General features: G+C 41.7%; 1 protein-coding gene across 7 annotated transcripts in view; it reads left to right on the top strand.

Annotated features, from left to right (window-relative positions):
* kcnab2b (potassium voltage-gated channel subfamily A regulatory beta subunit 2b) overlaps positions 1-17,879 on the top strand; it is an 81,614-nt gene that overhangs the window by 43,594 nt on the left and 20,141 nt on the right. For all 7 annotated transcript variants that reach the window (XM_082145485.1, XM_082145484.1, XM_082145483.1 and 4 more), the window contains 4 exons: positions 14,085-14,128; positions 14,287-14,324; positions 14,947-15,026; positions 16,637-16,681. In XM_082145485.1, coding sequence (XP_082001611.1) covers positions 14,085-14,128; positions 14,287-14,324; positions 14,947-15,026; positions 16,637-16,681 — 207 coding nt within the window. The remainder of the gene's footprint in view (positions 1-14,084; positions 14,129-14,286; positions 14,325-14,946; positions 15,027-16,636; positions 16,682-17,879) is intronic.

Genomic DNA, 17,879 nt, shown 5'->3' with positions numbered 1-17,879 from the left:
AAACTCTGTGAACTCTCCAGACACAAATTGGGGCCCGTTATCCGTTGTGACGACACTGGGGAGGCCCCAGCGCCCAAACAAGTTGTCCAGGCGGTCGATGATGGAGTGTGCAGTGATGGAGCTCAGCTGAAAAACCTCTGGCCACTTTGAATGAAGGTCGTGCACAACCAGGAGGTAGCGAGCGTGAGCCGGTGCCCCGTGAAGTTCTCCACAGAGGTCGACCTGAATATGTTCCCAGGGTGAAGACGGCCAAGAGGTCGGGGTGAGAGGGGCTGTGGCAGGCTGACCAGTTTTCCCACTCAGGAGGCAGCAAGCGCAGTTACGTACCAGCTCCTCCACATCAGAGTCTATGTGTGGCCACCACACTGTGTCACGGCAGCGCTGCTTCACTTTGACCACCCCCAGGTGCCCCTCATGCGCCATGTGTAGCACTCTGGACCTGAGAATCTCCGGAACGACCGCACGGTGGCCACGGGCCAGGCACACCGCCCCCCAGCAGGAGAGCTCGTTGCGGAAGCGGTAATAGGGGAGTAGCTTGTCATCCACTTTGGCAGGCCAGCCATCCTGGACGCAGGTACGGAGAGTTGTGAGGGCCTCGTCAGCAGCTGAGGCCTGCTGCAGCTCCGCCAGAGTGACTACTGAACTGAGAGGCCCGTGCAGGATGTGGACCCAGTCTTCGTCGCTCTCTGTGTCTGATGTCACCCCGCCTGTCTCCTTCGTCACCGACACAGCTCTAGACAGGAGGTCGGCCACCGTGTTGGCCCGCCCAGGCATAAACTCCAGACTGAAGTTATACTGGTTCAGCCTGTCAGCCCACCTCAGTAGTCTCATGGGCCTGTGCCCCGAGCCTTGAGTCGCCAGCAGTGCCGTCAGCGCTTGGTGGTCTGTGCGGATGGTAAAAGGCCTCCCATATAGATAAACATGCCAGCGTTCGCACGCCCACAGACAGGCCAGGGCCTCCCTCTCCCCCACCGAATACTTCTGCTCAGCTGTAGTAAGTGCCCGAGAGGCGAAAGCCACTGGGCGTTCCACCCCCTCTTGAGTCTGGGAGAGCACAGCACCTAGCGCCACCCCGGAGGCGTCGCAGGTGACCATGGTGGCCGCGGTCAAGCTGAAATGGGTCAGTGTGGGTGGGGACGTGAGCTGCCGTTTGATGCGCACAGCTTCGTGGCAGGCCGGAGTCCAGTCCCATGTGACATCCTTCCTGAGTAGCCGGCGCAGGGGGGCCGTTGAGTCAGAGTAGTGTGGCATGAATCTGAGGTAGTAGGCGGCCATCCCCAGGAAGGAAGACAGCTGGGATGGCGACTGCGGGTCTGGTAAGGACAGAATGGCCTCAGTGTGTGACATAATCGGGGCGATGCCCTCCTTCGAGAGCCTGAAGCCCAGGAACTCGACCTCCTCAACCCCGAACATGCATTTCTCAGAGTTCAGTGTGACCCCATGCTGTTCGAAACGCTGAAAGACCTGCTCCAGGCGATCATCATGCAGTGCGGTGGAGGGCGCATGCACCACCACGTCATCTAGGTAGATGGAGACACCCTGGATACCAGCCAATATGAGTGACATTATTTTCTGAAAACAGCTCGGGGCTGAGGACAGTCCAAATGCCATGCGCTTAAATCTGAAAACCCCCACGTGCGAGACAAACGCTGTAAGGTCCATGCTGGCCGATGCTAGAGGGACCTGCAGGTAGCCGTTACGTAAGTCCATCTTACTGAACACAATGGAGCCATGGAAATGGCTAGTGAGCTCCTCAGCTGTAGGTAGGGGGTACTTATCAGGGATGATGGCTTTATTTACGTCTGTGAGGTCGACACAGAGTCGCAGTCCGCCCCCTCTTCTCTTGGCTATCACCAGGTTAGACACCCACGGTGAGGTATCGACGGGCTCTATGACGTCTGCCTCCACCAGGCGATGCAGCTCGGCCTCCACCGCGTCACGGAGAGCCAGGGGTATGCGCCGTAGGGGCTGGATGACAGGGCGGACTGCCAGGTCAACAGTAGGCTGGTGTACAAATCCAGTCATGCGGCCCAGCCCGTTGAACAGTTGTGGGTAGCGGTCAGGCCAGGAGGCGGCGACCTGCAGGACATGCAGGCCCCTAGCATCACTCACAGTAAAGCCCAGGGCAAGGAACAAGTCTAGGCCCATAATGTTAGCTCCCTTCCGGGTGATACAGAATTTGGTGGCAGGCGCACATTGTTGATCATATCTGACGGGGAGGCAGGCCACACCCAGAGTGGAGATGGGAAAATGGCCGTAGCCTAACAGGGGTTTAGCCGCTGCTTCCAGAGGCACTTGACTGAAGAAGCGGTCATATGTGCATTTGTTCAGGATTGACACTTTAGCCCCTGTGTCCACGAGGAGCGGAATGAGAGCTGTGCCCACACGGCAAGTGCAGAGCTTGAATGAAGGCTGTGAGGTCTGTACAGTGTTTATGGGAACAGCAGCAATATCATGGCAAGCAGGAGAGGAGCGACAGCAGCGTGCAAAATGGTTCAACTTGTTGCAGTTACGACAACGTTTTCCCTGGGCAGGGCATGACTGATCTCTGGTTGCATGTTTAGAGGAGCCACAGTTGCTACAGCTCTTGTGCCCACTCTCCCTGGGCCCCCTGTCCACTCGCTGTACGTCCAAACTGTCACTCACCCTGTCAGCCGCCACTGCAGTCTCTGTGTGCTGAACTAACGGTGGTGATGACGTCACAGGTTCGTGCACAGCGCGGCCGAACTTGCGCGCCTCCATTAGGGCCGTTTCCAACTGCTTCCCAATTACTAAAGCGTCCGCTAGTGTCGTGGAGTCTGGCTCTAGTAAAAGTCTCTCCCTCAGTTGGTTACATGACGTTTTCTCTATTAACTGGTCAACTATAAGTCCATCCTCCAAAGCCCCAAACTCACAAAGTCTAGCCAGCTCACGTAATGCTGATACATAGTGGGAAACGGTCTCACCCGGCTTTTGGGTCCTCTGACGAAACTCAAAACGGTGCATCCGCCGGCTTCTTCCGGAGCTGAAGTGAGCCTTCAAGGCGGCCGTGGCTGTGACGTACTTATCATCCGATAAGGTGAGCGTGGCGAAGATTCGCTGTCCTTCCTGCCCGAGACAATGGCGCCTCCGCTAGATCCGAGTGTCCCAAAGCCAGCAAATAGTCCTCAAACGACGTCAGCCAGCGATCCCAGGGAACCGCTGGATCACCGGGAACAGGCAGGAAAGGTGGCGGTGGTGGTAAGACAAGTTCAGACATCCTCGTTCGCCAAATGTGGTGTTTGCAAAAGACTCAATAATCACACCGTGTAGCTCTGTTTATGTTGCCTTTTATCAACCGACGTAAAACTTAAATTTTCCGACCTTTGCCGTAAATCAATGCTATAAACTTTAAAGGCACAGTAACCTGTCACTCGCAGTGCATACAAACATAGTCCAACAGGACCCAATGCTGAACGTTTTCAGACATAACACGCCCCATAAGCATGCCGTCAAAAAACCGCATCTCTGTAGGCAGCCTAGGCTCTGAGATCTGCACACAAAAACAATTGGTTTCACCAACCACTCAAAACCAAAACAAATAGTGTTCCAACCAATCACCGACAGGGGGGGTGGGTGTTGTGAGGCCTTTAGCGTTTTTCATTTTGAAAAAAATGTTGGGCCTGAAATCACTGATACAACCTTTAAAGGGATAGTTCACTTTGAAATTAATTTTTGGTATGTTTTAGCTTACCTCAAGGGCATCCAAGATGTAGGTGTCTTTTTTTCCGCAGTGGTTTCAATTTTTATATTTTTAGGTCAAACCGTTCTTGTCTGTCAGTCATATAATGCAGGTCTATGGTCATTATCTCAAAACACAAGCACAGAGTCCAAATTAAAACAATTCCCCGTCGTCCAAATTAAACAATTCCCCATCGTAAGTACACATTGATGGCCTAAGACACGAAACGAGCGGTTTGTGTGAGAAAACTAACAGTATTTATGTCGTTTTTACCGCTTATACACAGCCATGTCCGAGTGATCTAAACTGACGTGTGCGCAGATGGTGCATATATATATACACACTAGATGTCGCCTTGTCTACGGCAGTTCATTGGAACGAATGTCTTTAAGGTGACATCTAGTGTATATATCTATGCACCAGTCTGCGTACGTCAGATCAGATCACTTCGACATGGCTGCGTATAAGAGGTAAAAACGATATAAATACTGTTCGTTTTCTCACACAAACCGCTCGTTTCGTGTCTTAGGCCATCAATGTGTACTTACGATGGGGAATTGTTTAATTTGGACGACGGGGAATTGTTTTAATTTGGACTCTGTGCTTGTGTTTTGAGATAATGACCATAGACCTGCATTATATGACTGACAGACAAGAACGGTTTGACCTAAAAATATCAAAATTGAAACTACTGCGGAAAAAAAGACACCTACATCTTGGATGCCCTTGAGGTAAGCTAAAACATACCAAAAATTTATTTCAAAGTGAACTATCCCTTTAACATTCTAACTCCTTAGAGTTTAACATTGCACAAGTTTGGCTCCGCAATGTGAGGTTAACACCCGAAAAGCACCGGAGCATGGTTTCATTAACCCGGGTAAAAAGTGGTGTAATCCTGCTTCTAAATTACAAGTGGGAAAGATTTGTTTTTCCGGGATTGAAAGCGTTTTTTAGAACGACGATAACCCAGGGTTAAGCACAGTGTGAAAAGCCCTCTAGTGGACCAAATAATTAGCAGAAAAAAATCAAGATCCATATGAGCTGGGCGTACGGAGTATGCGTGGTTCAAAATAACCAGGCTGCACGCATACTGTGGTGATGGCGACATTTACATCCTGTGCACTGTACACATGCCCTATCATACATATAAAAAACAGAATATACTTTGAGTTTTAAAGTTCACAGAATGTTCTCTTGTTCAGGTGATCTTGTACAAATAGAAAACAAAGTTTGATATTGGGTTTTTAAACCAGTTTATACAATAGCTATACTTTGAAAAAAGTTTGTAATTAGCAGATTTGTGGATTTTTTTTTTTTAAAGAAATTAACTATTTAGGCAGTGCATAAAAAGCATGGTCAGCATGCCTTATAATAATATATACAATACCAATTTATATTCAGCAGTGTTGGTTTTGATTTGGTGGGAAATTTCAGGCCTCTGTCATATGTCCTATGTCAAAGAAAAGAAGGTAAGGCTATTATGGTGGCAGATAACGTGCTCAAATTAAATATTTCTTCAGAAATGTCATGCAAGACCTTCCTTTTTATGCAGAAGAGCAGTACGGAAGGAAGGTTAAGGAAGGTTAACAACAACAAAAAATGTTCTTCCACAAGAAAAGTCAATTTTGTGTTTCAACCACAAATGTCGACAGAGAGTCCAGAATTCTGTAGTGCACCTTTTTTGCCGTTTGCTGCATTGTGTCCTGCACCTCTACCAAAATTTGGGCTGAATGTGTTTTTTTTTTTTTTTTGATAAATTATTAATCCATCAATAATCCAGTACAGTATTGTTTCTGTAGTGACTCTATCCTCTAAATTCATCCATACACACTCCAAAACCATTTCTTAGCAAAGATGCCCAACATGCCATTTTTCATACCCACGTTGTGATGTTTTGGCACCCCATGTGGAGTGTTTGGGCAGGGAAGAGTGGCCCCCTGTGGATAAGATTACTCATTTTGATAAAATGCCCATGCCTCCCAGGCAGTATCGTGCCTGTATTCTCTATCGAAGCGTAGCCTGCAAAACCCTTGTTGATGCATCCTCCTCCTGGTTTTCTAACTCTTTCTTCATAAGAATTTTGTATTTTACTACCTTCATATCCATTCTTTACCTATTCACCATATCACCCGTGCCCCCAGCCTTTGTTATGTAATGCTGCATACCTTCCTACTCTTCCACTTAAAGTCTTTTTTTAGTATGATGAAACGGTGAATATACTTGCTTCTTATCTTGCCTGATTGGATCTTGTTTGAAAGATCAGGCTTGATATGATGAAAACATTCTCAGAGGGATTCCTGGTGGCTCACTGTACATCAAATGTATGTTGTGAACCGTGTATCCTTGTTCTTATCCTCTGAAGCTTGGGGTGTTTGCTCATCTGCCATGCAAACGAGCTTGTGTGTGTGTGTGCGTTCTTTAATTAAGACATCTGTTGTCTGGGGCAGCCATAGGGCAGTAGAAGAGATCCAGCTAGTTTTTTGTCCCATCAGTTTTGTATTCCAACTGAGCTGAACCATGCTGTGTTGTGAGGGTCAATGACGAATATGGTGCCGCTCATCCAAAATGGTGACGAGTCTGCTTACAGACTGGGGGTTGAACAGCTGGCTGTCTGGTGCAGCTATAACAACCTTGAGCTGAACACGCTCAAAACAGTGGAGATGATTGTGGATTTCAGGAGAAAATCCCCAGCACTCCCCCCTCTCACCATCATGAACAGCACTGTGGAAGCAGTGGAGTCATTCAGGTTCCTGGGCTCTACCATCTCTCAGGACCTGAAGTGGGCAAATCACATTGACTCCATTGTGAAAAAGGCCCAGCAGAGACTGTACTTCCTTCGCCAGCTGAAGAAGTTCAATCTGCCACAGGAGCTGCTGATCCAGTTCTACTCAGCTGTCATTGAGTCTGTTTTAAGCACTTCCATCACTGTCTGGTTTGGTTCAGCTACCAAATCGGACATCAGGAGACTACAACGGACAGTCCGGACAGCAGAGAGGATTATTGGTGCCCCCCTGCCAACCCCCCAGGACCTGTACTCTTCCAGAGTGAGGAAGAGAGCAGGTAAAATCATCACAGACTCCACTCACCCTGGACACCCCCTGTTTGAACTGTTACCGTCAGGACGGCGACACAGATCACTGGCCACAAGAACATCCAGGCACAGGAACAGTTTCTTTCCACAGGCCATTTCCCTTCTGAACACTTAACATGCCCCCCAAGGCATATGCCTGTAAGTGCAATACTCCCACTGTCTAGTGCAATATTCTCTTAACTCAGGTGATATTTATATTTATATTATTCATACTACTCAAAATACTGTAAATATGTTCATAATCTGTAACATGCACTAGACTCCCACTGTCTAGTGTAATATTCTTTAACTCAGGTGATATTTATATTTATATTATTCATACTTCTCAAAATACTGTAAATATGTTCATAATCTGTAAATGTTTATTCAGACTAAACCCAACTGTGACCCCCTTTTTTTTTTACTTTTTATACTATTTTTATTTTATTTTTTTTAAATATATTTTATTCTTAGAATTTGTATTACTATGTTTCTTGTTGTATTTGTATTTGTATATGTGCACTGGAAGCTTCAGTACCAAGAAAAATTCCTTGTGGGTGCAAGCACACTTGGCAATAAAGCTCTTTCTGATTCTGATTCTGATTCTGAATAAAAGTGTCAATGATAAAGAACAGGAAAACAGCTTTTAAAAGTCTTGTTTAAACCACATGTGCTAAGTTCCTAAAAATTGACACTTTGTATTCATGTTGGTTTCATTTAATTTTGAAAAACTTTTTTGTACCATTTTCAGGAAAAGTTTCAATTAATTAACTCTAAAAATGCGTTATGGTGTAACCATCACAGTAAAAAGTTTAATATTAATATAATTCATATTTGTTATATTAATATAACACAAAAGATAAAATATTTCTTGAATAAATCTGAGTATATAGATCTTATTGATTCATTCATTCTTTTTAAAGTAAAAAGTGTGTGTAGTGTGTGTGTATATATATATATATATATAGTGTATATATATATAGTATATAGCCTACATACAAATATTACAAATATAATCATTATTTTTTAATTAATTGGCAGAATTCTATAGTTTTCTAGTTTATTTCTGTGTTTTGTTACAAATATTACAAAAAAATATGAATTTATAAATATTATACATTTTTGTTATGCTTTTGTTTTTGGAGAGTTGCACCAGATGATGTTTTACAACCTTAATTAATGACCTTGACACACAGTCACACACATGATCAAAGGGACCCTTTATATATTCAGAAATTAAAAACATGCTCATTGTAGAGTAAACCTCATATTAAAGCCACTTTATGAATGGCTTACATGTATTTTTGAATACATTAATAGATCTGCACATATAAACGAGCGCTATATCATTGGCCAGTGAACTTACAGTGAAGTCTGCCATTAAAGGGTTAGTTTATCCAAAAATGAAAATTCTGTTAGTAATTACTCACCCTCATGTTGTTCCAACCCCGTAAGACTTTCATTCATCTTCGGAACACAATTTAAGATATTTTTGATGAAATCTGAGAGCTGTCTGACTCCTTCATAGGCTTCTAGGCAATTTCATTCTGCCGGTCCAGTGTAGTCACTTGGACTATTTTAGCACTGTTTTTCTAACTTTTCTGGACCGGCAGAATGAAATTGCCTAGAAGCCTATGAACGAAAGTCTTACGGGGTTGGAACAACATGAGGGTGAGTAATTACTGACAGAATTTTCATTTTTGGGTGAACTAACCCTTTAAATAATCTGTGTTGCTAATAATAAACTCTAATTATCGCTAAATGGGCAACAGTGAACAACAGCACTATCCAGTTACTACATCACCATCTACTGCTGTGTTAGTGTAGGTAGTAGCATGCTGCATTAAGAGACCCATTTTGGTCTGTGGTAAAGGCCCTGTCGACATCCATTATCGAATGCCAAAGATTAGTGGAGCCGGCCTAGCGTTTCCCACACATGCAGTCTCAGCCAAGTGCAGCTCTCTGGGGGAAGGTACTGAGCAAGTTTCTCCTCTCAATGTGAACGTGCCTTTTAAACGCCCATATGCTGCTGAGTAGTTTTGCTGCCGTTCACCTTAGAAGATCGAGAAAGCTTGGTTTGTTTAAAGGCATGGTGAATTATTGATTGCAGACTTAATGTGTTGATTGATTTAGTGATGGGGTTTTCACATGCGCTGGTAGGAAGCAAGGTAAGCTCTCTGACTAATACGCTATACTGCTTTACAGTCATAGCAAATGTACATCAACAAGCAGTCTACGTTGTTAGTAAGTTACAAGTTACAAGTAACTTATACTGTATAAGTATTACGTAATTAGAACTGTATCAGTATAACGTAACGTAATGTAAGTTATACTGTAGACATTTGCCATAAAAGTGTCCAGACATCCTGCTGTACTGTATTCCAGACAAACATGTACAGATCAGTCAGAAAACAGAAAATCATTGTTTAAACTGCTTGTTTCCAATTTCCATATCTGCTCAACCATGCAGTTGTAACATTTAACTGGTTCAGGTAGGTATATGTAAGTATTTTACCCAAAGTGACTTCCAATAGACTTACTCTGGGCAATCTGGGGTTAAAGTCAACATGAAATCAAAATGGACAATTCTTGTTTTTTTGTGGAATGTTGCAGTATCCATTCTAAGTGATTTATATGTATCCTGGAAATCCAGACCTAAATCTGAAAGATTAAAGGTCTGGTGTCGACTAATGAAAATCGGCCAGCTCGAGGGGCGGCACCAAGCATGCATTTGAAAATCTCACTGCACGCAATTGGATAACACTACGACCAATCAAAACAATAAACCCCATACGCTACCAGCGGAGCTCACTTGTAGATTAGACTCTTACCGTATCCGGTCGGCAAAACAGCAAAAACGCCCTTCTTTCAAAGGAACGATTCGAGCGCCGTCTTCTGTTCCTCTTTTAGAGAAAAAGCCAAGTCTAACTCGTTCATTGTAGCGGCCAAAGCCGTTTCACACAACTGCTATTCATCCATAGGCATCTTGCAATGTTTTACTAATGACTTCGACGTCACAGCGCTGTCGTCATCTGTTTAGCTTGCCTCTGGCCCGCCTATATCAGATAACCCGCTGTGATTGGTGCAGCTCAGCTCGAGGGGCATATTTAATGAGCTCCATTGCTTGACACCAGAGTAACTCGCTGAGCAAATTCAACTTGTGCTCTCGCGAGAACTCTGGATTACCAGGGTAATTTATCTGTGCCCATCATTTTTTTATTTTTTATTCATGTGCCCTTGTAATTTTTAATCAAAAATAACTTCCCCTCCCTCTTGAAACAACACCTCTTCTATTCTCTGATATTGTGTTTACTGGTGCGAGGACAACCTGTCAATCACATGAGATAGCAGTAGCAATAGCAAACCACAAAAATCCTGAATTCCCAATGGACAAAATCAAGTTCTGCCCTAAATTGTTCTTGTTCGAGAAGTCTTTAATCTCAGATATACATCACAATAGGGAAGACAAGACTATCGCAACTTGTGTTTCATGCAGACTTTAACCACAGCATTACCTAGGCTGCACCTGTGTTGTCCAGCTATCTTCAGCTCATACAGTTGAGACAAACAATCCATCGAGCAGATGACTGGACATGAAAGCAAGCTGGAGCATTACAGTAACCTTTAATTGCATAAGACTTATCAGAATATAATTAAGGGGGAAGGATTATGAGGGAGAAGTTTTTAGTTGGTACACTTTTAAGGAAACCCCAGGTAGTGAATAAATGAGAAAGCCTTTAAAAGTTAATTGCTTTTCCAGAAGATCTCAAAAGCCATACGAGGAAAAGGAGACCAATTTCACAGTTTCATAAGTGTTCTATGGGGTTCAGGTCTGAGCTTTGTGCAAACCAATCACTTTCTTCCACACCGAAGTCAATGAGCTTGTTGTTATAACAGATTCTACTGTAAATGTGCCTGATTTTAGAAGTTCACGTTTGGTATAATGTGACTTTTGAGTTTGTATGCAGTTGCTGAGCTTAACATTACCTTTTTTGCTCACCAGCCACTGTGGCTAGAGGTTTTCCAAAGTTACTAGACACTCAGCATTTTCACTGGCCACAATTTTGACATGGATACCATAGGTAAAAACTGCCTTATAGATATTTTTAATATTATCTCATAATTTGGCAGCCAGTATATTAGGCTCCTGTCACTTTAAGACCTGAACACACAGACTATTATACTGTTTTATATAGCTAATATACTTCGCTTGATGTGCATGCTCTTTGGGTGTGAGCACAAAATCTGCTGGACTGAGTAAAATTACAATACGCACAGTCCTACGGTGAAATTCAAGCCCTGTAACACCAGAGCAAGTGAAAAAAGTGAGTGAGGGGAGGCGGGTTTGTGTGTAACTCTCTGTCGGAGAGATGAGAGTGCGAGAATGCGCAGCTGGTATTGTGTATCCTGCAGAAGAGTTTCAGATGTTTCAGTATCGATATGTATCGAAAAATCTATATTTTTTACAACACTACATTCCACTTAGTTTTTGTATTTCAGATGCCTTTTTAAAAGACTACAATTGAAAAATGTATATTATATAAAATTCAGCCCGCCAAAGTGGCTAGTAGGAGTGACTGCGTTAGTACTAGGTGTGTAAATCTAAATCGGTTTGGTTCTATTGATTAGCAAAGAGATCCCCAAAATGGGGTTCGTGAACTCCTTGTTGGTCAAAGGGGTTCGGCTGACAAAGGCTGTGAATCTCTGTATTAGCACGTTATTCATTTAAGATTATTGGCATATTTTGGTGCTCCAGACCACTTGAATACGATTATCCCAGATGATGTATGAATATATTTTTGAATTTGTCATTTAACCACTAAAAGGGAACATTCGCTCTAATGATTATGTTCTACAGTTTGCTGCGTTCTATAATTAAAGAGGGCTAAAGATGTGCTTGACTATCTCTCTGTTCTCTGGTTGCAGCCAAAGTTGTCTAGCACCAGTGCATGCTAGTGTTAAAGCATTGTTCAGCACTTACACAACTATACTGCCAGAGAGGGGCCTGTGCCCTGTTAGATGGAAAGATCAATTATTAGCAATTATTGCAGGGCTTTGCGCATCAGTTTGAGCCCCATCAACAGGTGGCCAGTTCACCTTCACATGCTGGTCAATGGATCTCCCTTCCTGTAACTCTATATCTCCATCAAAGCAGTTAAAAATTCATCACTGGTTTTCAGGACCTCCATGCTCACTGATAATTTGATTTGAGTAGATAAGTTCCCTGCTGATGTTCTGTCAAAGCCACTTAGAGGTGACATTGATGATAGTCTATACAGGTAATGGATACACTGTACATACATCTCCTATAGGCCTTTATTCAGAGTCTACACTCAAGAACAAGTGCATTCTAGTTATATATTTCAAAACACCAGCAACAGTATGTAAAATATTGATTTTATGGTTGTTAAATCATAATAATTCATTGTAAAACAAGCAGTTCCAAGCGCTCATGTTTACTGTACATGTAAAATTGCTTATTTTCTGTAAATGTGTAAAGTTTTGTTGGCATTAGGTGATTTCTTGGCCTATTTTTAGATGTCACTTTACTGCTACCCTCATAAAAACTAGTCCATAAATCTGTTATGCAGTTCATCTCAGATGCACTGAAAAAATGAAGGAAAAAACAAACTTTTTTTATTTAAAAAAATAAGATCTGCTAAACTTTTGTTTCTCTTCCAAACTTGATTTCTTAACTTTCAATATATGTAATTCTCTAAAATTTACTGATTGGTTCACATAACTGAAACTGTAGTTCCCAGCATGTTTGCGTGGGACTTAATGTGGGAAATTAATTATTATTGTTTGTGTTTTTGAGCAAGATGTGAAAAGGGGGAGATTTTATAATGTTTAATGTTCAATTATGTGGACGGGTACATAAGTCTTTGTGTCTAAGGAGCAGACTTAGCATTTAGCCTGCTAATACATGCTATTGCACACTAGTATGCTGTGTTCACGCCATGTCGTTATTACCGTAATTACAAGATGACAACCTGTGACGTTCTACTCAGAGCCGTTTACATTCTCAGACTCAGAATTGTGTGTTTTTTATGGCAACTATCAATAACTAAATTAATCTGCAGGGGTCAGGTGGTACAGCGGGTCAGGTGGCACAAGTCGGAGCTCTCAGAAAATTCAGAGGTTACAAGTTGTTATTACAAGATCTACAAAGATGCAAACGCTTTTTACAAGTCCGAAGTCCAACATGGCATGAATGCACCTACAGTTTATTCATGGGTTTCATCAGGTCCCTTTCCACAGGTGTATTAATCAAGCACAATGCAGTCTGCATTCATAATCTAGGTGCTTGATTTTATACACCTGTGGAAAGGGACCTGATGAAACCCATGAATTAGCTGGCTAGTAGTATCTTATAATTCAGTAATGTTGCAAAAAAAAAAAAAAAAAAAAATATATATATATATATATATATAAAATAAATTTTGGTTACTTCAAAATAACTTAACTTGATGTTGAAGTTAAGTGAACTAATTACGTTTGTAATTAAAATGTAAAATGTATTGTACCGACATACATGATTAAATCATGTAAATCCAACACACTTTTTTCAATGTGTGGAGAAAACACGGTTAATAACTTGTGTGACGATGTACAGTTGGAATGTCTCAAGGATAAATTCAATATTGATTTCTTCTGTGAAATGTTGTGCCTTTTCATAAGATGTGCTGTCCTCATCTAAAAGTTTTTTTCTTCTTCTTAGAAATGGTAAAAAGGTCCTTTAAAGAAACCTCTTCATTTTGTGCCAGTCATAATTTGCATCTCATCCTTTTAAATAAGAATCAAAAACTCACTGAATAGCTGTAATTATGAAGGCAGTCTGTGTCCTTGACTGTTTGATCTTATAGTAATTGCTCAGCATATAGTAACTTTGGCTCTTTGCAAACTCAAAGGATATCGAACAAAAGACCCAGGTGGTCTTCTGATTGGTTGATCGGGTTGAAGGTACAGCAGTGCTGTATCCAAATTGGATTTCATTCTCTCACACTACTCTCTACATGTGAGTGGGGGTAACAAATAAAGACTGCTACTGTACATATGCAGCCTTTGACCCATGTTACACATAATTGATATACACATATATTGAGTTAAAATGAGTTATTAAATGAGATTTATTCATAACTGTGCTGCTGACCACAGGGCACACATGCAGTATTCATCCTTAGACCATGAAGATTTGCTTACTGAAGTACATTAATTTATATACCACACTTAAACATGTTATCATTGATTTATGTTTACATCTGATTTGACCATGTTATCTAGAATATTTGATGGGGTTCTTTCTGTGTTTAGGAACCTTGGAAAATCTGGATTACGGGTATCATGTCTAGGGCTGGGTGAGTAAAACATGCTTATAGGCTAAGTGGACTATCACTGTTTGCTTCTTAAGAAATGTAAGAAATGTAAATTAGTTTAGGATTAACTGAGCAGCACTGTTACTGTATACAATACTGCATGTGTCAGATCTGACAGTACCTGTACATTCTCTCTTCAGGCACCTGGGTGACATTTGGTGGTCAAATCACAGATGAGGTAGGATTTTCATGGATTGGTAAAAAATAAAAATATATATATATCACAAATTACTCGTTAATATGGTTTTAAGCATAGTAGCACTTTTTCAGCAAAGCATAAAAAAACACTGCAAACACTTTGCACTTTTTTCACTATGCAGTTTATAAAATAAAACAAATTTTAGCTAGACATTTTTAGTCTGGATTGAATTCAGTGTGCGGTTAGCAATTTTCTTGTTTGTTTGAAATTACATAGAGTATCAACATTTTTTATAGTATTAAGTACCATTTTTATACATTTGTGTCCTGTTTTATGGTAGGTGTTGATATAAAAAGTATCATCCAGCGAAACAGTGCTTAGTCCACCTTCAGGGCCACAATGAACAGCCTTGCAGAATGCTTGAAGTGTAGCTTTAATCAACATGTACTATATAGTAACTAAATAGAAGCAGTACAGATAATTATAATTTCTTCAAATAAATGTCATTTGAGTTTTGTACTGCTGAAGACAACATAAAGCTATAATGCCTTTTCAGCGGTTAATTTTCTTTGTCATTTTCTCTCTCTCTCTCTCTCTCTCTCTCTCTCTCTCTCTCTCTCTCTCTCTCTCTCTCTCTCTCTCTCTCCCTCTCTCCTCTCAGATAGCTGAGCAGCTGATGACGCTGGCGTACGAGAACGGGATCAATCTGTTTGACACAGCTGAGGTGTATGCGGCAGGGAAGTGAGTGCTCTACTGATTTCCCATCATTCATTGCTGCACTCCTCATCAAAGATAGGGATTTATGCTCATATATGGGGAGATTAGTAAAGTATTAAGTCTAATTTTAGCAGTATTATCATCTTTTATAGGACTGTATAGACCTACTTCTCACAGATGTGATGGGTCTAACATGCTTTTCAGGAAACCCAATCACTGTTTGCTATTAAAATCTTTTTTTTTTTTTTGCTTTGACACCAAGGTACAACTTGAATTTTGAATTTTGGAGTGTGTGTGTGTGTATGTATGTATATGTACGTGTGTGTGTGTGTATATAATATATATCATTTTAATAACATTGAACATTGTGGTTACAATTTATTTTATAGTACGGGCACTTTCAGTGCACTTACCTACAAAAGTATTGAGTAATGTAAGGTAACAGCATGGGTTTAAGTTAGGTTTTGGGGTAGGTTTAGGGTTAGTACCTAGTTATCACCCAGTTAGTGTCATTACTGCAATAAGAAAAAATGACTATAAAATAAAGTGCTATACCAACAATGTTTTATAATTTGTTGACTTGCTATATATTACACTAACATTTACACTTATAACATTTCAACTGCTGTTTAATGTACACTTTAGGTATCTATGTTTAAGACAACCTAGTGAAAGAAATTAGTGGTTGGTCAGCAGATTTCACTCGTGCAAGAAGAGAAAAAAGATGGAAAGGTGAATAGCCAAAACCTGCTAGCTTGCAGTAAATTTAGCAGTGGCGTTTTTATTTTCTGCAATGCCGTGGAAATAATGTCAGGGAATTGCTGATAAAGTTGAGAGGAAATAGCCTGACTCAGTGGAAATCCACTCAACGATACAAAATGGCACTTTAATGAAGCAGACTTTGAGAGTGTTAAAGGACATAACCTTATATATTTCGTCTGTGTGTGTGGGGGGGTCGTTTGTCACATTTTCCATCCGTGTTTCATGCCATGTCAAGCTGGCCATGAGGCTGTGGCTCAGTGCGTTGATAGTTCATGCAGAATAATCAAGAGAGTGTTGTAAAAACTTCAGAGCAGACAAACAGTATCCTTAATCACTCATACACATACACTCGCCATCTTTCTGTGGATTTACTCATCTAGACTACTAGTTAATACTGTATAAAAGGAAGACTAGTTTGTGAGTTTGTCTAAGGATATCTGCTGCTCTTTTGAGTCCACGTTAGTTACAGTAGCGCTTCATTTGTTACAAGCTGTCACAAGGATTCACATTCTCGCATTGGGATGATGAGGCCTGATGGGAGAACCATTCATGAAGAACACATTGGTCCTGAGGGCAAAAATGTAACAGCTGTCATTAGACGCACTCCCTTCCTTCCGCTCTTCCCCCTTTTTTTTTTTTTTAAATCTGCTCGCATAAAACAAAAAACATGAAGCATTTTGCCTGTGTTTACTTTGGGAGTTCCTTTCATATTGCTTTAAAGTGAATGCTTCATTAGCTTAATTCTCCAGAAGCTAAGAACAGGGAATCCCCCAGTGTAGAGGATGCTTTTGCTCACCGGCTGTGGTGTAAGTGAAGAGGAGAAGGTTTAGTACAAAATAATAGCATGATAATTGCTTCTCACTTTCTTACAGGGCTGAAATGGTTCTCGGCAGTGTCATCAAGAAGAAAGGATGGAGGTAAACATATTGATTTGCTGTATTCAAAACATTCTCAAACACTCATTTGATGCGATCTGCCCATGTGAGTGGTTTTCTTCTCAGACTGTCAGAGTAACTGCTGACATCCTCTCAATGGGAAGATGCTTGCTTATACCCTGCAGCTCCTGTTAGTTTGTGAATGACTAATGTGGAATTTGCAGTTAAGGGGACATCAGCTTTTATTCATCCTACCATTCCCTGTATGCGAGCACTGAGGCGAAAAGCCGCTTCCCCCAGGGAAAGATGTCTAAATTTGGACACAATTTTTGCCCTTTTTAGAAACATGGCATGACTGCAGTTTCAAGTATCTGAATATTTTAGCGTGAATATTCTTCTACATTTACATTTACATTTATTCATTTAGCAGACACTGTTATCCAAAGCGACTTACAAATGAGAACAATAGAAGCAGTAGGAGAACAGTGACCATGTGTGCGACAGTGCTATGACCCCTCTGAGTTTAATCTCAATAATTTTTTATTTTTTTTTATTTTTTATAAATAGAATAGAAGAGAAAGTGTTAGTATTACTGGATCAAGTGCTGCCGAAAAAGATGCATCTTCAGCCGTTTCTTGAAAATGGCTACGGACTCAGCAGCTCTGGTTGAGTTAGGCAGATCAGTTGTGATGAAGTGTTGGGTTGGCCGGAACCACAAGCAGCTCTGTCTTCGCAAGGTGTAGTTGAAGGTGGTGGTCCTTCATCCAGCCAGAAATGTCTGTCAGGCAGGACCGTCGGATCATCGGGCTGGAATGAGAGGTAGAGTTGTGTCTCATCAGCGTAGCAGTGATAGGAAAAGCCATGTTTCTGAATCCCAGATCCTAGTGATGTCATGTAGACGGAGAAGAGAAGTGGTCTAAGCACTGAGCCCTGAGGCACTCCAGTAGCTAGATGTTGGGTCTTAGACACCTCATCCCCTCCACGACACCCTAAAGGACCAACCTGAGAGGTAAGACTTGAACCATTGGAGTGCTGTTCCCGAGAGGTCCTTCATCTTTAGGATTGAGAGGAGGATCTGGTGGTTAACTGTGTCAAAGGCAGCAGACAGATCCAGCAGAATGAGAACTGGAGACTTCTGCCTCTGAAAGCAGAGAGAAGAAGGGTAAAATGTGTGTGTCAGTTTGTGAATTGGTAAATTGGCCGCTGATGGTGGTTGTTTTATCTATGAAAAATGTGGCAA

Source organism: Leuciscus leuciscus (assembly GCF_965113295.1).
Source record: "Leuciscus leuciscus genome assembly, chromosome: 18".
NCBI classification, from domain to species: Eukaryota; Metazoa; Chordata; class Actinopteri; order Cypriniformes; family Leuciscidae; genus Leuciscus; species Leuciscus leuciscus.
The sequence above is the reverse complement of the archived record's forward strand: the minus strand, read 5'-3'. Positions and strand labels throughout refer to the sequence as shown.